The sequence below is a fragment of the Protomyctophum parallelum genome (assembly GCF_964188405.1).
Source record: "Protomyctophum parallelum genome assembly, chromosome: 3".
NCBI lineage: Eukaryota > Metazoa > Chordata > Actinopteri > Myctophiformes > Myctophidae > Protomyctophum > Protomyctophum parallelum.
The window spans coordinates 47,498,676-47,522,188 of NC_139698.1; the positions used below are offsets into that span (position 1 = coordinate 47,498,676).

Genomic DNA, 23,513 nt, shown 5'->3' on the forward strand with positions numbered 1-23,513 from the left:
GATTTACCCAGTTCAGAGCCGTTTCTATAAGGCTGGGCTTAGAAACAGATTTTGTGTAATGGCTAGTGTAAAAAAACATTTGAAAGGATTATGCAACCAGTACTATGACAGTTATACAGCATGATTATATCATGCTGTATAATTGTTGTGTAATGTGATGACTGTTATGCCTCAAACTGTTACAACAGCTCCACCATGTGGTCAAGCAGAGATAAAGCGAAGTGAATGAAGAATTGTTTATGTAATCTTTATTATTTAAGTTATAATAGTTGCTGAGGAAGCATTTTTATTAAAATGGATGAATGGCATTTCCACTAAAAGGTGTCTCAGCCAGTTAGTGCACAGGCCATATTACGCTGCTTGTGAGGGTAAAGACTTTTTCCTTCTGCCCATGGCCCACTACAACAATCTATCTGAAATAAGTTATACAAATGTCAAGAATCATTGAAAATAGAAAAGGGCAGATAAATAGAATATCTGTGGCATTAACACAAATTATTTTATGAAGAAACAAATGCAAATACATTATCCTTTCTTTCCCATAGGAATTCAGATTGCATACAACATTGTCCAGTCCTTTGGCAAAATTATATGACTCACCACTTCAAATGTGCGAAATCAAGTCTAGGTCATCCTCAATCATAGTAAAGCCTGATTCATACTTCGTTGCACATTGTGTCTCACACCGAAAACATACATACATGCATATATACAAGCTCACAGCCTATTGAGAGATATATTGTGAACTGTAAGTATAAATCAGGTGTAACAGGGATTTGAGCCAATACGGCTCAGTTTAATGCTCCATGGCTCGCATTAAACTATTATGCTATAAACAGTCTAATGTACATGACAACCAGGAATAGTCTGGTGACCACCATAGAGACAGGTGACAGCCGGAATGTAGATGGCACCCGGGAGCAGTATGGGTTGGCGCCCCAGCCTGTGTCTTCCGTGAGGAGGAAGCCCAACAAACCCACAGTGAGGCCTTTAGGAGGGCCATTCAAGCCGCAAGCGGAGCCTGCAGCACCACCGTTGCCCAGGTGGAGCCTGCAGAACCATTGCGGCTCAAGAATAAAGTGTCTGGTGCATCGCACAGGTCCTGGACCTGGTGAGAGCAGGAGTGGACCTGGTGAAACGTAGGAGGGGTCCAGACAGGAGTCAACCCACAGAGCCTAGTCCTTCCATGCACCAGATTGATCTACCTCCCAGAGTAGTTCCGGAGCAACGGATTGTGTGGCCCTGGTCTATCCCTAATGGGACTGATCAAGGGTGGCTACTGGGACGTCCCAGGTGCATCCATGCGATGTTTCTTTTTTCATTCTAAGTCATCCTCATAAGGACCAACGGGTGCTTGTGATAATATTGCTCAGTTCAATAAAGCATTTCTCAAATTAAATAAAAAACAGTTTGTGAGGGTTGGAGACCAGCAGTCTATGGCTGAGCTTCCTGTGGGACCATTATGCAGCTTCCCAGTGTGTTCTGGAATTCAGGGACATTATCCACAGATTTCACACTGGCCTGCTCAGCAGGCTGAACTACCTCCGCTTCTTCCTCCTCCTCCTCAATGTTTGCTTCAGGGTGCCACATTTTGGTGTCAATCATTGAAATGTCACCTTTCAAACGCAGAGGAAACGGGGAAGGAAAACATGCCGTTTGTTAATATTACCACACAGAGGGGGTAACCTTTTTACTTCGGTAAGTCCAGCTTATCTCTTTAATGTTTTGTCACTACTGCTGTTGTGTTATAGTGTATTATTTTATTGTAGAGCATCTTTAATTTTGTAAATAACCCTTAATATGACTTTTATTATAGAACGGTGTTGAAACCACTATGTATTAGGCCTTTGTATTCCCTTTGGAAGATAGGCCATTGATTAATTGTTTTCAACCCTTGTCTGTCTGATGGTGCACTACAATGCACCACTACATCCAAAGGTGTGGTTATCTTAAAATTATACAGAAGCAATGATCAATCAGAAACAAGTACAGTATTCCTCGTGGCCGTGGCAACCCACCTGTTCTCATCGCTGTAGGAGTTTCTGTCCCATACTGATGGCTGTTTTCCTCCTCTGCTGACTTCTTAATCTTTTCCAACTAGTAAAAATGAAATAAAAAGATATTTGGGTGTACACTTGCAATATCCTCGCAGCCCACATGTTAAGAACCACCTAAGACTTAGGCATAGGAATTTTTCAGGCCAAGGACCCCTTAGCTGATAGAGTTGAAGTAGGGACCCCCCACTAACTATTGGATTAATGTTAAATGTGTTTTACTTTGGTCCGCATTTTTGAGGGGCACTAGCCCCTCCTATGTCCAGCTTTTAGTGTGTGTGTACAAACTTTGTCCTACACAAACATTAAATTCCCATTGACAATGAATGAACAATTTTACGTCATAGTGTAAACTGTAAACACAAACATCACGTAACAAACAGATATGTTGTATATAGGAGACATTATTGAACGAAGGCAACATGCTTTCTCACCTCCATGCAGATGGATGGAGGTCCTTCTTCAGTAAATGTGCAGCTACTGCAGAAAATGCAACAGTTTCAGGTACAGAATTTGTTAATATCATGCATTTGGACATATTTACATTCCCAGAATCCTCATGAAAGAATATATTACTGTAAAAAGTTCCCATTTCACATGGGTCCCGAGATCCATATGATCTGATTGTTGAGCAGTGCTAGCCACTCCAACGCATGCGTGTCGCGTGATAGTGTGTGGCTCCCCTGTGAGTGACATCATGTGGCAGTCAAGTCTATGGACTTTTTTACAGAACAATTTATTCCATAAAGATTTCTAGGCCAACATAATCATACATTGTGAGCGCCGCTCACTGCGCAGTTCACATGAGTGTGATTTAATCATTCTAAAACTATCAGTGAAATTAATCAAGCTTTCCCTGACAAAGACCATGTGTGAGTGTAAAACTGGTTGCATGGTGGGGGATAACCTTATTAATCATATGAATTACGCAGATGACTTAATTGTACCGTCTCCATACAGTGCTGGCTTACAGCAGCTACTATTTACAGAATATGGCTTTTTATTTTATATAATGTTTAACTCTAAAAAGAGTGTTGTGATGATCACTCGAACAAAGGACGACCAGAAGCTCACCTTTCCCTCTTTGGCAGGTAATAGGTTGTAAAGGAGTTTAAATACTTGGGTCATAATCATGGATGATCTCTATGATGATGATGATGTGCAACGTCAGTGCTGTAAACTATATGGGCAAGCCAACATGCTGGTACGAAAATTTCACATGTGTACAGACAATGTTAAAATAGCCATTGCACACATATACAGTTCACTTGTGGTGCCGTTATACTTTATACTTTATTTGTCCTTTCGGAAATTTGTTTTGTGCACAGCAGTCATCAGGATACAGATATACAGGATATACAAACAAACACAGTACATGCCAACAGAAGGCCACCAGTCATAGTTCCAAGAGGCATCAAAATAAAATAGCCACATTAAAACAGTCCAGTACTAATAAAAAGTGCACATGAGACATTGCGTTGTCGTGCCCCTCTTGAGCAGACCTGTTCGACTCCCTTTGCCGCGTGTCACTCCCCATCTCTCTCCCCCTTTCCTGTCAAATTACTGTACCCTATCAATAAAAGGCAAAAACGCAAAAAATAATAATCTTAATGTGTGTTTTGTATTGTTTTGTATATGGACCTATAGTGTCTGCAATAAAGTTTATCATGTGCACTTTTTATATAACTGAACTGTTTTAATGTGGCTATTTAATTTTGTGTTCTATGTGAACAAGTCAGCAAGTCAATTTCCTCAATCGTACACAATGTGATCCAGACACTTCAATATTACCTTGAGCTGTGTTGTAGTCTTGGATCACAGTCAATGTAGGTTTCCTGCTTCTGAAAAGATTTTTAAAAACAACAATTCCAGTTCATATGCATGAACTCCATGCATGGGGTCAGAAATGTGACAGAAGGGGTCAGAGATTAGACGGGTCTGACCTGTGACGATTTCTTATGGTCTAGTTTCTTCCCTGCTTCCATGTCTCTGTGTCTGCCTTCTTTCTGGCGCTGTAGCTTTATGAATTCAAACGTACTCATACCTTTGTAAACTGCATCAACCGTGAGAAAACAAACCAGGAGACTAATGACAACAAAGAATAATAACCACAAATAATAATAATCACTTTTTCAGAAATCTACAAGTTCACAATATATCGTGAGGTATTGTGCGCTTTTAGATCCGCTATTGTCGATATTTTCTATAACTTTTTGGAAGATTTGAGAACATTTTTGCATGACATGCACATGCCCAAAATAGTGACCAGATAAAAAACCAGTGTAAAAAATCTTCTAAATCTAAAAATCTTAATGTCGTTCCAGAGATATGAGTTCATTTTGACCTTGACCATCATTGTTTGTAACCTTGATGTTTATGGATTTCAACCCAATGCTAATCATCTATTTGAAGGCAGCCAACTGATCATACCCACCAAGTTTCATGAAACTTTAAATCCACCCAGCCCAACGTTGCAGTGCACTATACCCATCCACTAGGGGGTGGTGTTTATGGTCAAACTTTACTGTAATTGTGACTCACATAGGTAGAGGTGGAATCCCAGCAGGTGGCCAAGAAGCAGCAGACAGGTGAAACACAGCATCATGGTGATGCAGGCCAGCACAAGGAGCCCCACTGAGCTGGTCTGTATGGGAGCTACAGGTAAGAATACGAGCCATGTGCCATTACCCAGCAGACCTAGAGAAATAAGAAACAGGTTCGAAACACACTCAATACAGACAGAATGCATGGTTACAGCCTTGAGCCTTGGGTTTTAAATGTGTAAATAACTAGCATTCTGATTGGCCAAACAGGCATTCCAACTGGCAGCTAATTCCAACAAAGCATGATAAGCTGTGCATGAATGTATTCTGTGCCATTTTGTTGTGTATGACTGTAATGTGGTCCAGAACTGACATGCTCTCCCTGCACTTAAAAGTGCATGATACATACTGGCAAGGTACAGAAAGATTGTAAATCATGGAAAGGGTTTGGTTAGGTTTGACAACAATTTGAATGTGTACTCTTTTTTTTGTCAGACTAATGACAGTAAAGAATACCATTTAGAATTTATACGGAGGGATTATTCATTAAGTTGTACTGTACTGTACCGTGTACTGCATCATCAAACACGACATATGTTGAGACTCACGGTCAAACTGTGGGGCGGTCCGTAGAATGCCAGGATCCAAGAAATGCTGAATGAACACGAACATGGTAACTATGAGAAGCATCAGCACAGCTGCAGTAGCAGAGGACAATGCCACAAAAAAACACCTGAAAGGAGAGAGACCATTTATTCTGATGCAGAGCACGGCACTCATAACAACATCATCCACACTTCCTCTTTCTTACCAATAGTTCCTGCCACCGACACAGTTGTTGAGCCATTTACAATGGTGATCAAATTCAGCGACACATTTGTTGCAAGCACCGCAGTGTTTCACTCCAGGGCCACTGCACACAAAAGATTGCATTATGTCAGCCTTTTGAAGGACAGTGTAATGTTGTCTCTAGGCAAGGCAAGCAATGTTTTATATGCGGCACATTTCATACACTAACGCATTTCAAAGTGCTTTACATGAGGCATAGAAAGGCATTTGAAGACAAACAAAGAACATAAGTAATAAAACAATAAAAGAAAGAAGAAGTGTCAAAATGTCAATGTGTGAAAATGATGTTGGCCAATGAAATTGATTGTAATCGTTTGTGTGGATACGTACACTTTGACATCACACAGATAACAGTGGAGGTCCTGGATGACATGTGGCTGCTTCGTTCGGTCAAACAATGGCGCCGGACCGGAGCAGCTGTTTTTGGATCGGACGCTGGCATCTGCTGGATCTATAGACGCTGCAGCAATATGGGTGATCATATGCACTACAAAGGCCATCCCAGTTAGCTACACACAGCAGGGGGTCAAGGAACTCAAATTTGCTGGAATTGCTAGAAAGGGTAAAGTCACAGGGACGTCGTAAGGGGAGGGCAATCTTCGTAGGAGTAGGATGTAGGCGTTACCTCTGCCATTTAGGAAGACGTTTGACAGCCACGGGTGGATGTGAATAAGAAAGTGACCGTTTTCACATAGGCTACACAGTTACTAGGGGGAGCCTAAGGATGGAAATACAAGATTGTCTTATGTGAGGGGTGAAGAGTCCAAGTGTGAATACTTCAGCTGTTCCCATTTTAACCACTAGCCTACAGTTATGTAAACAAGTGGCACTGGGATTGCCTTGCATTCATCACAAGACAAACAGAGCACTGATAATGTGGCCATGGTTAATGGAGAGGATCGTAATTGAGACAAAGAACACAAAGTCATGTCTAGGGTGCCTTGAGCTTCTATTCAGAAGCTCTCGCACAACAAAGTCCTTGTCTTGGTTGGAAGGCCATCATAGCTACAATAAAGGCCGCCCACATAGAGAGGGCTAATATTTAAAGTCACTTTAATTCTCTGAAAGATGTGCAGCTTGCCTTGCATTATATTAAGATTGCAATAAAAGCAACATAGCTGATTCCTCACATCTTCCAACAAGGTTTCAACTTAAGCCTAATTTATACGTCATCGCATGGCAGTCGTGCAATGAGGTATAAATTAGACTTTAGTGTTACTTGAACGTTCTGCTTGAGCTTTAAGTTCATGGAGAAACACCAACCTTCAGTTGAGAAACACCAACTAGCCACTTATGCCGTATACGTATACATTACGACAAATAAAGACAATAGCTGATCTACAATTGCTGTAGATCTGCTTATTTTAGCATAATTTGCATAACATACAATAGCATTAGCAGTGACTAATGTAGTCATTGGTGCAAAGGATACAGAGTAGGCGACAACATTCCATGGTACGGGGAGAAGAGGGGTGTAAATGCCAAAGCAAACTATGCCAAAGTAGGCATACACCAGCCAGGCCACCACCTGGTAACCCTGAAGAGGCCACGACCAGCCATTGATCCTGGGTGCTTTGGAGGGAACCAGCTCATTCTTACTGCTGCCAGGAGTAGGGGTTGTACGCCTCGCCCTCCGGCCAAAGCAATTCATCTACAAAAAGAACAACATGAAAATGGACAGTGGCTAAGAGAAATCATGGGTTTGGAAGACAGACAACCAATAATGAACAGAGTAGTCCTTGACAAAACATCCCCATGGATTAATGTTATAGTACTATGGAGAGTAGCTCTGACTTAGACTGCGAAGAAATTTGCCAGGGAAATGAGCAGAGCGTGGTGGTGACTGTCGCCCTCTGCATATTGAGATATGATATGGTTAGAAGGTGTCTCAGTCATATAGGGCTGTCGGTGTGACTTAACTCTAGGGTCATGCGATACTTTCATACTGAATATATTGTAATGTCCCCGGGTGTACCAATAAACATGGAAGGATGTCCCAGCATGCCTCTGGGCAAAAGGGTCCCGACCCAGTGTTTGGCAGTGTGTGTAGAGTTACATAGAGTATAGGCTACTGGTGGTGGTGGTTCCTGCCTCCTGGCACCATCCCTTACTGGCCCAAAGACAACCAGAAGGATATGATTAAGAGACCCCCCACACTGGACATCCCTCCCACTGGGCCTCCAGAGCCTATCAGGATTCAGGCCTGTGTAGTTCAAAGTGTCAATATATACTATATAGCCATATAGGCCTATACCTGGTCACCTTCTGGACCTGAAATAGCCTATATGTATGAGGTGGGTTGGAGTTGGACAGTGGTGTCCTTCCTTGAGGTGCAACGTACTCACAGACACTGACACACTTAGGCTTATTGTCTATTGTTGTGATATTTTGTATAGTGTAATTTCATGTTGGGGATAAGGGGTTATGCCTGCGTTATCTGTGGTTTAACATGTTATGTTCGTTTAGGTGGTTTTCGGTTCGGAATCCATAGGTTTCAGGGTAGTTGCATTGATTGAACTCCATTGCATGCAGTTGGAATCGTAGCCGAAAATAAAAGGAAATTGCATTGCATGTTTGGTAATGTTGTTACTCAATCAAAAGTTGCAACCTCGAATGCCCACAATAATTGTATTTTGAACACAGGCCTCACTATTACCAGTGGTGAGGAATACGATACTGTTGCCTAGCAGGAGAGCAGGCACAGACAGTAATAAAGTTCAATTATTCAATGTCAGTCAGTCCTGACGATTGGTTTTGGCTGCGTCCTCGATTTTGCTAAACAAATATATATAATCCCTTGGTGGTGCACACTATTGTTAACAATTACATCGTTGTCTTCGACTTGACAATTAGCCCAAACATATTTCAAACTTGTGTCGTTTTATTAAAACACATTTTAGTAATTTTCCGTAGATGGCTAATGGCTTATTAAAACGACGCCACATAAAATAGAAAATATGCAGATTTTGTTCACAAAGAGTGTAAGTAATGATTAATGAATAACAATTAACTTACCCTTGTCATTGGATGCCGCTCGGTGAACATAACATAAAAAACATCGGCCTGTAGTATTGTTCAAATAAAGAGGCAGGTTTCTCTCGCTTGGTCGACCATACAGTCCAATACAGTAGGATAATTAGTTTGGCGATTGGGCAGGTGTGTTCTCCCATAATATCCATGAAACACAATTGCCTCCGTCAAAGGAAATAACTCCATTATTGAATGGAGGCTACTCATTTCCCTCTATGGATATAAAGCGCATAAGAAATATCAGATGGTCTTCCGACCTTTTCCATGCCTTCTAAACCCAATAGGACATGAGTCAGAAGAAGTTTTAAGGACGCAGTTCCAACCAGTGCTATGGAAACTGATGTTAAACCAAACATTGTGACCCATCGAATTGTGTGCCTCCTGGCGTCGCTGTTGGTTACCCTGGTTAGCACAAAACGCGACCACCCACCGGTGTATTAGGAGCGCACTCGCCTATTAGTTTGCATTGCAGTGCGCTATTTCCGAACGCGCCCATTGTAACGTTTTAGCACCCTGAGCTAGAATCGAACCCCGTCCCCGATCTCCAACTCAGCAGACCAGGGGCAGGCAACAAGCCACGCCAAGAGTTACGCCACGGCCTGGTCTTTTGCAGGGTCGTTGACTCGTTACAATATATAATAACTATGCCGTATTCTGAATCTGAACTATAGGTTGATGATTATCTGACTTAATCATCTCATATTATGGTAGGTTCAAAGCCTACCCAATTCATCAATTGCTGAAAGTACAGCCTTTTAAATCACAGTATTCGGTAAAGTGACATTTCTGCATAACACCTACTTTGCTGAGACTTGCATTCACTGCACAGTTTTCGTTTCTGCATGGGAACTAAACTGCAAACTTTACATAAAATAGCATACACTGCCTGGTTCGGTGGTTCCCCAGAGATGAGAACAAGAGGTAATCTACACGACACTAAGTTCTGCTTTGCGTTCAAAAATGTAAAACACTCATTCAGCTTCCTCTGTTTTGGGTAAGATGAACCGTATCTGCTCTTACAATTAACTTCGTATTTGAAATAAGTGAAATTGCACTTCCTCATACTATAATAATGTTAAAATAAAGCTACAAACAACAGCCTAACAGGTAATGCGAACGAAAATAAAAGCCTGGCCCGCCTGGGTACCGATCGAGGCTATAAAACAGGAACCAACAGCAACTGTCCAATTAGGACCATACTGTGTGTTGTCCTTAGAAAATACATGTCAATTGCTTTTCACTGTCTGTGGTAATAAACTAGGGTTGCACTTGCCACCTTTGAGATCTTGAAATAAGGGACACTCTTTACGCCTGCTGCGGCCTTGCGGCGCAGGCGTGTGCGGCAAGGCCGGCAATAAGTTGAAGCAATACGTTGAAGCAATAAGTTGAAGCAATACGTTGAAGCAATACGTTTAATTTAATGGCATTTCTATCTCTGGGACCCCCAATTCATATTGTAAAATCAATGTTAATTTAACTCTGATGGTCCATTTGGTTCCATTTGTACACTCTCAGAGTTACAGACCCATAAGGGTCCATTTGGTTCCAAACTATAATTTAGCTGGGGACCCCCTGGAACTCCCTCAAGGACCCCTGGGGTCCCCGGACCTCACTTTGGGAACCACTGGTTTAGGCTACTTTAGGTAGTGTGTGCCTCCCGCTAGAACAATTGTGCTGACTTTAATATTTCCTGTGTTTTGTTTTGTTCATTATTGTTAAATTCAGTGTTGACGTGTAGGGGCTATTTAGGAAAATAAGGAACAAACTGCGTTCCTTATTGGTTCAATAAGGGACGCATCATTTAATTCTCAAATAAGGGACGATTCTGTATTTTAAGGGACACAATTACTGCAGTATTAGAAACAATGTTAACCATATTGACTGTTCTGGTCAATCTGGTGGATAACACATTCTCTAGCAGAAACTGGAGGTCTATATTTCACCCAAGTGTGAAATCCTATACACACAGAACACACCTTTAAGTTTAACCAGTAAAAAACAAACAGACATTGCACGTTTTTCTTTTCTTTCTTTTTAATAAAAACTTGTAGACCATATTTTTTTATTTAAAGTAAACCAAAAAATACAAACAATAATATGTACAATGGTGATCGGAACAGGTGGATTCCTGTTGTCCCAAGGACAATATTAGATCATGGTGTGATGGGATTCCAAAAGGCGCTCTGTGAGCCAGTGTGAGGTCAGCTGTTGGCTGTAGAACCCGGTTCTGGCGACTGTAAGAATTCGTAGGGGTCGTGAACCATCTCGGACTGGTCGCCAACACCCAGGTGTGAAGGGCTCCCTGTTGACAAAGGCAATACGAGACATCTGGTGAAACAGTAGTTCAGATACTGTTTTGGTGGTAGAGTTGGGGGAAGATGGCCCGGGCCGGCCTAGCAGTCCGGGCACCTAAGCTTGCAATCCTAGCCTGACAGTGTGTTGCGGGTTCGAATCCGGATCCTGACGACCTTTGCAGCGTGTCTGACCCCCCCCCCATCTCTCTCCCTGTGCCCTGTCTACATGCTGTAATATCTATCAATAAAAAAGGCCCCAAAAATATCATAGGAAAGAAAGTTGGGGGAAGATAAACCTGAGTAAACTTATTGAGTATGGGTGTTGTCCACCGAAAATCTACAGCTGGCATGACAGTAGCCAAAGAAAACAATTAATTATATTGTTATTCTCCTGTGGCAGTGCGTGCCAGGGCATTATAATGGCTCATGTACTGTATGTGTATCTGTCTGTGAACTGACTTGGGATGGATTGGGTGAATTTCAGTAAACTTGGTGGCAATGGTCACTTTGGTCAGTAGGCTGCCCCGAAGACACACAAGCATGAGACACTTTTTATATCAGGACTGTGTCAAACCAACCTTGTGCACTATTATAGAAAATGGAAGACTTGAATCTTAAATGAAGAGATGACACTAACCCAACTGGGTGAAATTTAAAGTGTACATAAAGGTTCATATTCCAAGAGGAATGGAGGCAGATTGTGTTGCAGTACATCTAACACCACGTCCAGTTCTATTGGCCAGAACTTCATGATGCATGTGACATGCTAATCAATCAGTTCTTCCTGGGCCCATGATAATCCTTTTTTCAAATGAGTGTGTGAAGTTTTGTTTAGTTTTAGTTTAGCCCCTTCATAACTAATAGAAATATCCCGCAGATAGAAGATGAAGATACAGATGAAGTTGAAAACTGAGAATTTTAGTGTAGATCGGGGTCCCAGAGATTTCTTTACAAATAATTGCAGCAAATGGGGGTCTGTGACTAATGTATATCAAATTGGGGATCCTTGAAATTCCAAAGGTTAAAAGTCACTGACCAAGGTGGTGCTGGTCCCTCTCTGAGGCGTTGGAGAGGGAGGACAGGTTGGAGGAAGGTCTGGAGCCCACTCTGTCCACCTGCGCCTCCTGGAATTCTTGCAACAACTTGTCTGCATCATCAAAGTGCTGCTGGCCTTCGTCTTGGCCCGGCTCCTTCTTCACCGCTTTGCCTGGATAAGAGCGGACAAGACACAGGGAGATAATGGCGTTTACTCCAGTGGGTCTCAACTCTTTGCCTTTTTTTTTAACTTATTTTTAAAAACATTTTTGAATAGTTCAACTAGCCAATCTACATTGACATGTTATGAGCTTGTAGACTGGCCATTTTAACTATTCAAAAATGTTTTGCAAATTAGTAAAAAAAAAAAGGCAAAGAAGTTTAGGGATAAGGGGTTTAGCGAAAATGACAAATGGAGCCCATAGACCCCAGGGAACTCCAGTAAACTAAGTATAAGGTTTTAGTGGTTTATATAATTTATATACTTACTTATATATATACAATTAATAAATAATACTAATATTGTTGAGAGAGGATTGTCACCTAATGCGTTGAGCATGGAAATGTCGAGAGACATATCGGGGTAGTTCTTCATGGACATGAAGTCCAGCACGGAGCCAGTCTCGCCCAGACCGCTGCCATCTGCCATCTGACCAAAGAAATACAAACAATATTCATACAATCATCTTTTACTCATGATTATTAACCATTGTATTAGTTGTGAATGGTACACAATGGTATATTCTTTAAATCTTGATTAGTGTATTGTTCCAGAATCTACAGCATACCTGCATGTCACAAATGTTGGCCTTGGTTTCATCAGATTTCAGCACCATATTTCTTTTCTGCAATAAAATAGGCATAATTTGAAAATGATATGCTTTTAGGAACAATGTAAAATAATCTCTTACAGATAACAGTGTTCTCCTTTTTTGTTATTAATTACTTTTTATTGTGGTACACAAACAATGGGATACACAAACAGAAACAAATATGCCACTACATCATTGGAATAAACGGGTTGACTTAGTGACAATCTTGTTGAACAACACAGTCAACATCCGTGTTCGTTCGCTCAGATTTATTTAGCCCATAATTAAAGTGATTGCGATTGCAAATACCTAGTCTGTCTCACAAGTCTACCTCAAAACGCTTCGCTCAACTAGAGACTGGGGACAGTCTCTAGTTGAAAGCCTCTGCTTTCTTTGTTAAAACTCGGTGGAAACAATTAAGAGTTCGTATTGGGGCAGTGACATGATTCGTTTCCAAAGCGGTGGGTGAAGCTTTGTTAGTGGATGTATCATTAGGCGTAGTAATTACCAGAATCGTAATTACCTGTCTGATGTGATTGAGAGCTTTGGTGTGGTCGTCTGCAGTCATCTTATCCAGTAGTCCATCCACCAGCTTCTTGGTAACACTTCCACAGCCCTTGACAAACTCCTGTATACTGAAGAGTTGAGGGAACTGATGTCAGATAAACTGAGGCTGCATGATGCTGACAACAAGAATAATTATCATTGTCGCAGTTGGGTGGAAACCTATGTCCAAAACCGTTACTTTTTAGTTAATCCATTTTGGGGCGGGAACCCCTTTTGGCGTTTTAAACATTATGTTATAATTTAGCTATTAAAAAATAGATCTACAAGCTCATAGCTACGAGCTTGTAGGTCTGCTATTTTTGAAAAACTGTGAAAATATTTATTTCAGAAAACTGGAGGATTTAGAAGATTGTTTTTAATTTCGAGGTCAGGCCTAAATGGGTTAATGGGAAAAAGAACCTGTTTTCTATATCTGAACTATATCTGTAACGGAATTACAGATATAGTATAAATATTACTTTATTTCAATATATCTGATATATAATGTACAACCAATGTGACAAACTGAAATACTGAGACTGAAATAATTTCAATTACATTTGTATTGTTGAAGCAGCAGTTTTCTTAGTGTCCTAGGTCCTACCTGAGCGCACACTGCACGCCTGTGTCATCTCCGTACGAATTATACAACATGTCCATCTCATCAGGCAACAAGTCTGGGAAGATGGAGTTCTTCTGAAGGCTCTGGGTGTTGTAAGCATTGCTCAAGAACGTCACTGCATTAAGAAGAGCAATGTTAGAGCAGTCCATAACAAATGCCCAATAGGCCTACATTTTAAAGTACAAACTACTAGCCTATCCGTGCATGCCAGGAACGATGAAAGTCGTTCCATTTATACTGGCTATGACGGGTTAGTAAGCCGTCCAAATTTCCATTTGGCTCTTCACACCACATTTATAGGACATCTTTGTCATATTAATTCTGATTTAGCTTAAACCAAGACAAAATATAACCAAGAAAGAAAGAAACAGTCTATGGATGAAATTCAAACATTGATGTCTTATTAACTGAGGAAATAGGTTCACTCAATTATTTTGGTATAAATATGGTCCATTAAGACCAGAGAGGCTTTTGCCACGAGTTAACAAAATGTGCATTGATATGACCTTTGTGCCTTCTGTCGTCTTTGAAACCCAAGGTGGTTAATCCAGGTAACAGCTTATTTGACAATGAACTCAGGTCAACAGTGTGGGTCTCCTCTTCTGCAAAATATGGCAGGAAAAATACAGTTGTTCCAAGACACTGTTATAGGTATTTATATTAGTATGTAGTGGAGTTCCTAGAGAATGCACTGCTTGACAAATTGGAAAAAGGAAATGCCAAACCTTCTGCTTCAGGATCAAGCTGATTTACAACAGTATACAGCAGAGAACCATGGTCTTTTCCTTTACGAAGGTAACCCATCTGGAAACACAGGATGAAATTAAGTAGTTATTCCCGACCCCTCAATTGAATACTGGACTACTCGCCCCGGTGCTTGCCCGTTTTTCCTCCCGGAATCTTCCCCAGTGAGGGGGATAACTTTGTAATATGCTATTGGCTGTTTGTATTCTTTTTGGAAAAATATAAAAATATACTCCTGTGGAAAGGCTATATTATTTGACTTATATTGAACCTATAAACAATTTAGTATTATTTAGTATATGTAAGGTTTTGCCCCCTCAAATGGTACCTCGTCAGATAATCCCCACATATCCTACAACAACTTCTGTGAACAGACTTCACTGTAGTAGCGTTTCATAAATTATATTTTTACTTTGTACTTGTAAAGTTTATAGTTAGAGAAATTCAAAGTCCAGCCGTCTGCTGTCCAGCCTCTCCCACCCCTCACTGGGGGAAATTCTGGGAGGAAAACAGAAACGGGGCGAGTAGTCTTGTTACCCCTCAATTCACCCAGCAGGGTGAATTCGGGCCTACTTGTTAGAATGTAGTATGAGTAGCATATAAATGAACTAATGAAATGAAATTAATTTGTACAGATTGAAATCAACTACGTTGTGCTTATCATATGTATACATTCTTTAGGTATACTGCATTTAAGACTGCGTTTTTTTTCCTGTGATGTGTAAAGTGAACAACCTTGGAGCTGGGCATGCATCGGTTGATTCGATCTCGGGCTTCATCTGCTGCGTGTTCCACCAGAGCCAGAACGTGCTCCTCCGCTGTGCTGTCTGTAAGACTGCAGGCATTTCCCTCTGGTTCATACAGGTAGCTAAAACAGAGAAACATCATTGGACCATAATATTTTACAACGTAAGCCCTATTTTATACTTTGTCGTACAATGGTGTCACTGTCACACAGCAAACTTAACCTACCTACATTTCAGGAAAATTGAGATATTATCAGGCACGATTGTCGTCTAGTGTGAGCGATTCAAAGATCCAATTATTAAGCCTCCGGATTTGCTCATAGGACGATCATTTTCAACCATGTTTGATATTTACCGGTGTATATAGATGATCACTATTGCTCTGAGGAGTCTGGGAGTTGCACACCACCGAGGCAATGGCGGTCAAGGAAACAGATGTGAAGTGAATGAGTGGACATTTGGCACAGCGACCGGTCCAAACAACCTCTGGTGCATTGGACAGCTGAGTCTTGTATTTATGTGGCAAGAACTCTGTTTATATAGTGTATTCTCAGAAATATCACCACTGCAAGTTTAACCATTCATTGTTTACTTCTGCTACTGCATGTGATCACATGAGATGAAATAACACATGTTGCTAGCCCCATCCTGTAGTGTGATGGCCCATTATTTTAAAATCTTATTCAAATCTTTCATTCCCTTTCATTTTATCAGATTATATAATCCTGTAGTGTGTAATGCTACAAGATTTCCAAATCTTTTGAGATTTTGTTTTGTTTTGTAATCCGAGCCTAGCTTTCTTTCTTGGCACTCCTTTCAATTGACTGATTACCCTGTTGGTGGTTGACTAGAGTTAATACCGTTTACTCCAACTTTAAGTCGCTTTGGATGAGTGTGTGCTAATACATGCATACCCGGTATATTGTATTACCTGATGACTTCCTTCAAGTCTTTGACTGGCTGCTTTTTGGACTTCTTGGCCGACTCCACAGGGATGGGGATGATCTCCGGAGGAGGGATTTCCGCAGCAATGTCCTCATCTCCCAAAATGCCTGCTGCCGCCTGCTGAGAGAAATCCATGGCCTGCATAAAAGACATGCTGCGCTTCAGAGCTATCAGCCGCTCCTGCAAACAGAGCAGAGATAAGACAGCCACAGGCCACACTTTCACTTCATCTGCATAACCGGCAACAGAGTGACTGGATGGCCGGTGGAATGGAAAGGATGAGGACGGCGGAGTCGATGACTATGAGAATGATGATACTCAACTGGAGAATGTTTAGTTAGCCCATTATTAATTATAGCACATTATTAATTATAGCAGTCTGTATCTGTGCGCACACGCGTTTGGTTAAGTGTGCGCAATTGTTCAGCATGTGTATGTTGCTAGATCAAGGACGGGCGTCACATGACTTGGTCAAGTCTATTGTGGGGGTCGCCAGCAGAAAAGGTTGAGAACCACTGTTTCAATAAAAAGCAAAGAACTTGCCACTGACATATAGATTTTCACTGAGAGAGAGTAGTGAAAACATTGCTAAATATGAATATGTATCACACAGCTTTTTCTAAAGAAAATGTGCTCTCTTTAAGTATAGGGTTCACAAGATTTGGAGGAGGAATGCCTCAGAGTTTGCCGTCCCCACCCTTGAACATGTGCCTGGTGCACCAGAGGATTCAAATCCTCCTCTGTGGTGGGCATGGACTTTTATCCCTGTGCCACCTGGATGACCCCCTCAGTTTTATTTTCGCATGCCGATACATGTCATTTTATGCAATACATAAGTCAAATTCTGTTATCTAGGATTTAAGAAATGTTCCTCTCATCTTATATGACCACATTACTTTGCTCATCATTTTGAAGCCTGTGTGGAGAAGTTTCTTGGCTGCCTTGTAGTAGACGGTCTCTGGTCGGTTGTATACCATGGCGTTGTCGCACATAAGCTTAAAGTCGGCCTGGAGGAAGAAAAGCATCTGTCAGCATTTTGAAGAGTTGGGACGAAGAACCATTTAAGTCCATACTAATTATCCATGATTTTATAAATCAGGACAGATGGGACTTTTGGGAGGGGGGTCAGGATAAATGATGGACTTAAACTGTTCTTCGTCTCAAGTCATCACTGGTTCAAATGTAGAGGGTGGAAGCAGTTTTCATGTACTTCTCCAGCTGAAAATGCAATGATCCAACATGACGCACCGACCTTGAGGTGGCGATACAATTTAACCCATTGGCATGTCAAAATGAATTTTATAATGTGTTCAAAATAAAATGGATTAAACTTATTAACTAATTTAATTAAAATGTGTTAACATTTAAGGTTTCATGATGAATAGTTTAGTAAAGAATTGTAACTGAATCAAGACATGGTCAGAGTAGTGTTTCTTTTTCCTTTTATATTCTGAACAATGAAAAGCACTTTGATATGCATTCTAATTATGAAAGGGGCAACACAAAGTGTATTATTAACCCATTCTGACCTGAGATCAGATTCATACGAGGTTTCCACTGGACACACACTGGTCTGATGAACCCATTCTGACCTGAGATCAGATTCTAAAAATGTCAGTCGTTCTTCGATTTTTCAAAAATAGCAGACCTACAAGCTCGTAGCGCGCCACTCAGTGGCACGCTATGAGCTTGTAGATCTGCTATTTTTCAATAGCTAAAGCATAACATGATGCTGACACCAAAATGGGTTCCCGTTCAGAATGGGTTAATGCTCTCTACATCACTATGACAGGCATTACAAAAACATTTTCATTACCCTAAGTTCCAATCGCTAGTCGCTACAACTGTTCATTCTAACCTTGAATTCTGTAATAGTGTTGTACTCATTGGTAGTAATCTTGTCATTTATGGTACTGAAGTCCATTGGGTGTTTGATGATCATGGAGTATCCAGGAGCAATGGCATCTGTCACTGGGAATGCAAAAAATCCATGTGCGTCTTTCCTGAGAAGACCAAAGAAAATGTTTCAGTACAGCAGCAGCTCTTTTTTTATCCCATGATTTTTGTAACCCATTTTTTCACCCAGTGTCAATTGTCTACACTCCGTAGACAATTGACACTGGGTGAGCAACGGACTGACCGCATGCTTACTTCAATACATGGGAGTCCAAGGCGCTTCTTTTCACCTGACTGGGGGGAGTTTCCTTGATTGGATGTAGCGTGTGGAAAGAACACGTTATTCCAACCAGTTCCTTTCCCCTCCATCAGGTGCCCCCGCTGACCAGGCAGAGGCAGTTTAGAGATCAGGATTACTGCATGTTTTTTGTGAGGATACTTAATGTGTTTCTTCGCGCACTCCATTTAGAATTTAGTAATGATGAGGAGACTTTTAGAGGGGGAAGTTTCTTTTCTGTTCCTCACTCATATTATGGTCACACCAAAACGGTAAGGGAATTAATCTAAGTAAAAAATATTACCGACCGTGATTGTAATTGGTCATTCATTGTGCATGTCTGCATCTGCATGTGCATGTAAGACCAGTAATAAAAATCATTTTAATAATCAGATGGATTAGACGGTTTACCTTTAAGATCATGCCATGCAAAATGTGAACCTGGCTATAGTTAAGATTTTGACTCAAGTATTAAACTAGAAAAAGTGCCCTTCTGGGCACAGGTCTCCACCAGGATAGGAATGTAGGACATTGCAGCTTGCCTTCATCTGGTGGTTGGATAAAAGGGCAACAAAAGTAAATTAGAGGTACTAAAAACACTTTTCGGCCAGTTATAGCGCCACCTTGAGGCTGAGTTGAAATTGTTCATGTGGCATTTCTTCCTCGGCCTAGTGGGAATGTGCGTGCACAATTTCACGGAAATCACGCGATGTGTTCATGATTTGCAGCATTTTGTTTGAAACTGAGCACTCCTGTGAACTTTGGAAGCCAATCTTAACCAATCAGGATGGAGTCTGAGAAATCTGAAAGACCCGTTTCGTTGAATGGCTCTAGAGAGACTGTGTACCAATTTGTTTGGACAAAATCTGTAGGTGTACTGTGCAAAAACTTGTTTTGCACAAAGCGTCCTCCTGGTGGCGCTATAACAGGCCGTTCTGGAAATTTTGGGGCAGAGGTTCATCGTTGGCATCCAGGGAGTGTGTGTGCAAAATTTGGCATCGACCGGGTTAACGGTGGCCGAGATTAGCTGCTCACGGACACACACACACACACACACACGGACGGACGGACGGACGGACGGAGTGCAAAACATACTCTCCCCCCATGCCTTCGGCCTTGGACCGGGTTAACGGTGGCTGAGATTAGCTGCTCACGGACACACACACACACACACACACGGACGGACGGACGGACGGACGGACGGACGGACGGACGGAGTGCAAAACATACTCTCCCCCCATGCCTTCGGCCTGGTGGAGACAAAGATGTCCCAAATCAGATTAATTGTATGAAGATCATGCTTGGCAGCAATGTTTGTACACTCACCGCTGTAGCTGGCGCAGGAAGTGTTCTAGGAGCTGCTGCCGAGGAGTGCACTCATTCTCTACATTAAGACAGACACCAAAACATATTGGTGCAAAGTCAGTTAGCACAGAAACATTAACCACTTTCAACATGGCATCCCTATTTTGGGGATGTCATAGGCAAAGAATGTTCTACAATAGCAAAAAATAATATCAAAGCCAATTTACAAGCTCACAATGTGATGCAAGCTTGTAGATCAGCTATTTTGACACGATTGTGTGACAAAATATAAGTGGTTACGTTCGGGGGACATTCATACATCACATTTTGCACCAGTAGAAGGGCTATCTCAGAGTACTTTTACAGTACCTGGGCATACATTATTATTTTTCCCACAGCAGTCAATAGCAAGTAGATCACAACATGATCGTACCTTGTTGTGTTCTGCATGCTCGGACAGGTCTATCTCCCTGCTGTTCCACCTCCACCTTCACATTAGGGTGAAAGTCCTCTATTTCAGCCTCCATGATCTCAAACTTAATCTCTTTCTTCCTCTTCTTCTCCTCAGGCTGGTGGAGAGATGGAAGATGGAAATCCACAAATGTTCAAATGAGTTCATCGTTTTATCCCACATTACTAGATTTTAGCGTTTTATATATAGGCCTACATGCTCACAGTGCTTGTACATTTTCTATTTAGATATTTTTGAAAAATCTTGAAAGCGATTCTGAATCATTTTGAATTTCAATTTCAATTGAGCACTACTGATTTAGAAGGTTATGGGGTCAAAATGATCACCATGACCTTACTGGGAGAGGTTCTTGCTTGCTCACCTCTATTGTTGCAATACTAATGGCCTTAGGCTTAGGGAGTGTGACTGTGAAAGGTTCAACAGGCCCACTGCCACTGGTAGCGGCAACGACGGCCGATTCAGACTCGTTCTGCTCTCGCTCTCTCTTCTTCCTCTTCTCCTCCTGCAAGATGAAGAAGACCCACTATGTTTTATAACACAGTACACACACTAGCTGGAGCTCTAAATCAATGTCATGTTGATTACGCTGCCACCTCCTGGTACGTATGCTGTATTATCACAAACTACATGGGTTATATCCAATCCACGTACACATCTTGAGCTTGCACACAACATGTAAATGGTCAAAACAGAACCACCTTTATATAAAGATGTTAATCACTTCCAATTTGTTAAAAGTATGGTACAAAAATACGGTACTCAATTATTTCTTTTTCTGGAGGTTTATTAATAAGTGATATATTAGAGGGCCACAATGGAATAAGCTCTTTGGCTTTATGTTTCAAATAATTCATTCATTCGCAACTGTGAGCTTACCTTCCTCCGTCTTCTCTCATCATCGTCAATGTGTTTGTCTTTGTCCTTTTCAGACTTTTTCTTCTTCTTCTTTTTCTTGTCCTTGTGGCGCTCACGCTCGTGGTCTGACCTGTCGTCATAGTAACTGGAGTCGTGTCCGGAACCAGAGAGCTCCGTCACCTCGCTTCCTCCCACTTTGAGGACAAGTTTTAATGGTTTCTCCGAAGGCTTGTCTTCATAGTCTGTGAACGTAGTAAGTAAAAAATAAAAAAACATTTGTTTGATTTTTTGACAGTTACAGTTTAAACAAAAAAATGCACTGGGCAGATGACAATCAAAATAATGTACAGCCATATTGTAATATAGATCATAATAACATATTTACTAATGTCATAATAAGAACAATAGTGTACATAACTGATTTACAAGCTCATAACGTGTCACATCATGAAACGTTATGAGCTTGTAGATCTGCCATTTCCAGTATTTTTTCCGAAAATGTAATTATTATAATTGTAATTATAATTATGTGATTATTGGAACAGCAGGCATACTTTATTTAATAGCCTACTGTGTGGGAGGTGAGTGTTATGTGTGTGGATTGTGGAATCGGGATGTAGGTGCAGTTGTTACATCTTAACGAATTGAATAATACACAGAACCACAATAGAAACATCTAAACGCCTAGGGCTTTTTGTGTTGTTACTTGATATCCTTTTAACAATCATTGCAAACCGTACTTCTATACAAACTGTTAATAAAGCATTCAAACAATCAAACCTAATTTATAACATAATATGAAATTAAGTGTATGGCAGAGTGGCTGATAATATAGGACATGTGAGACCAATTATAGCCTAGCAGTGATGATAATTACAGTATTACAGAATCAGTATCTTGTCTGATTAAAGCATGCGGTGTTGTTTGACCATCATTAGCCCCAGTATGTTCCCTCAGCACTACGCGTACTGCTGAGGGAACATATTGGGGCTAGAGTCTCTAGTCTAGACCATCATAAGAATTCATTAGGAAAGCAACACACGCACGCGCACAGCGTGTGTACACACAGTCTCTGATTGCACCGTAGAATACGAAATTAAACTGCCTACAATTAGGCATAAATATAATTCATTTGTGCTTATATAGTAAATCAAACTATTTCTTCAGAACTGCTGCATGATATCAATCAACCTAGCCTTGAATCAAGAAGACTATCGTCATAGATGTATTTGGTCGAGTCTGGATAGTCTTGATCCATGGCTAATATCAACACAAGAAATGTGTTTTCAGTGAGCTCGTCAAAAACAAAGAAGATCACTTTTGCAGGTAGATCTGTCCTCCTCACGCGATGCATATGAAACTAAGCATTAGCTGCCAGCCTGCCATGGGTAACGAATAGCGACAAAAACTAAAAACATAGAACCAAGGGCGCGTCGTTGTCCGCGTGCACGTGTAGCTACTGTACCATCAACTGTTCTCCACTCCGGTTTGTGTTTCTTGTGTTTCTTCCCCATTATCTCTCCACGATAACAATCAACAAATACGTCTACTTATGTTTACTATTGTTTACTACAAGCGATGTAACAACAGCACCGCCATTAGCCGGAAACGATGATGAGTGACCCTTTAACAATAGTGTTCTTTTAACTCATGTTGTTTCTATTTTCAGTGCTCAGATCTGATCCGGGCTAGATCCCGCCTACCGTATCTGGTCATTTCTATTTTCCACGTACAGCTTTACATGCACGCACACGAACCGTTTCCGTATCCGCTCTAGACTGGATATGGAAACTGCAAAGCCAAATTATCCCATCCCTGTCGGGCCAGTGTTGCCAAGTCTGCTTATTATATAAACTGAATTGGGATAGCTTCGTAACGTTGTAGTGATGAATAAGGCTGGGATCGAGGGCGAGGCCGGGTCTCGAACTATTTCACGTTTTTGATTGATTGATTGAAATATTTATTAACAGTTTGTAGAATTTACAGTACATTTTAAGCACAAACTCAATACAAAGACTGTCAACTGTGAGTGGACGACCCAATTAAGCATTACACTTGTTTACAACAGGGACAGGGTCCACATTGTTCAATTCATCAGAATACGTACAGAATACGTCAGAATCAGAATCAGATTGTACTCATTGTAGACCCACACCGGCACACCCCAACATGTTTTTGTTTTTGGACCAATGTTTTGTGTATTCAAAATGTTTCAAAAACATCAGTGTACTCGGCATTGGCATCAAAAAGTACTTACAGTAACAAAAGTAAAGGTACTATATGTGTATATATTTTTTTAATCTACAAGCAAGCTCACAACGTGTGAACCATTGTGAGCTGGTACATTTACTTTATTCAAATAGCCAAAGTTTAAAATGAAGTGGTTAATGTATGTTTTGCAATAAAATATAAATCTACAAAGTATTAAACTATAAAGTTTTCAAATAATTGTAGTGCGCGTATTGGAAGTTGAAGTCGAACTCGAAGT

General features: G+C 41.0%; 2 protein-coding genes across 5 annotated transcripts; both read right to left on the reverse strand.

Annotated features, from left to right (window-relative positions):
* Nucleotides 1-68: 68 nt before the first annotated feature.
* On the reverse strand, nt 69-8,824 carry zdhhc11 (zDHHC palmitoyltransferase 11). 2 transcript variants are annotated; one of them, XM_083760498.1, is made up of 11 exons: nt 8,462-8,824; nt 6,879-7,097; nt 5,777-5,955; nt 5,409-5,510; nt 5,206-5,330; nt 4,596-4,751; nt 3,998-4,107; nt 3,846-3,895; nt 2,489-2,531; nt 2,019-2,097; nt 69-1,616 (listed from the first exon to the last, which is right to left on the reverse strand). In XM_083760498.1, exons 1-11 carry the CDS (start codon nt 8,489-8,491, stop codon nt 1,435-1,437), a joined length of 1,275 nt encoding a protein of 424 aa, XP_083616624.1. In that variant the 5' UTR covers nt 8,492-8,824; the 3' UTR covers nt 69-1,434. The 2 variants fall into 2 exon arrangements, with proteins under 2 accessions (XP_083616624.1, XP_083616623.1); XM_083760497.1 differs by having other exon boundaries at nt 2,489-2,534.
* Nucleotides 8,825-10,513: 1,689 nt separating this feature from the next.
* Nucleotides 10,514-22,634, reverse strand: brd9 (bromodomain containing 9). 3 transcript variants are annotated; one of them, XM_083760679.1, is made up of 17 exons: nt 22,491-22,634; nt 21,047-21,267; nt 20,532-20,672; nt 20,132-20,267; nt 19,720-19,777; nt 18,079-18,223; nt 17,117-17,227; nt 16,207-16,337; nt 15,265-15,397; nt 14,511-14,589; nt 14,292-14,387; nt 13,768-13,900; nt 13,141-13,252; nt 12,594-12,650; nt 12,349-12,454; nt 11,807-11,977; nt 10,514-10,778 (listed from the first exon to the last, which is right to left on the reverse strand). In XM_083760679.1, the coding sequence occupies exons 1-17, from the start codon at nt 22,537-22,539 to the stop codon at nt 10,678-10,680; spliced, it is 1,980 nt and encodes a 659-aa protein (XP_083616805.1). In that variant the 5' UTR covers nt 22,540-22,634; the 3' UTR covers nt 10,514-10,677. The 3 variants fall into 3 exon arrangements, with proteins under 3 accessions (XP_083616805.1, XP_083616804.1, XP_083616803.1); XM_083760678.1 differs by having other exon boundaries at nt 16,207-16,340; XM_083760677.1 differs by having other exon boundaries at nt 16,207-16,400.
* Between the last annotated feature and the right edge of the window lie 879 nt (nt 22,635-23,513).

Coding starts and splice junctions, on each gene's coding strand:
- zdhhc11 (XM_083760497.1), bottom strand. CDS start 8,491: ATGTTCACCGAGCGGCATCCAATGACAAGG. Junction 7,098..8,461: donor AGCGGCATCCAATGACAAGG/GTAAGTTAATTG, acceptor TTCTTTTTGTAG/ATGAATTGCTTTGGCCGGAG. Junction 5,511..5,776: donor TATCTGTGTGATGTCAAAGT/GTACGTATCCAC, acceptor TTTTGTGTGCAG/TGGCCCTGGAGTGAAACACT.
- brd9 (XM_083760677.1), bottom strand. CDS start 22,539: ATGGGGAAGAAACACAAGAAACACAAACCGGAGTGGAGAACAGTTGAT. Junction 16,401..17,116: donor GCTTCAAAATGATGAGCAAA/GTAATGTGGTCA, acceptor CTCTGTTTGCAG/GAGCGGCTGATAGCTCTGAA. Junction 14,388..14,510: donor GCTTGATCCTGAAGCAGAAG/GTTTGGCATTTC, acceptor CATATTTTGCAG/AAGAGGAGACCCACACTGTT.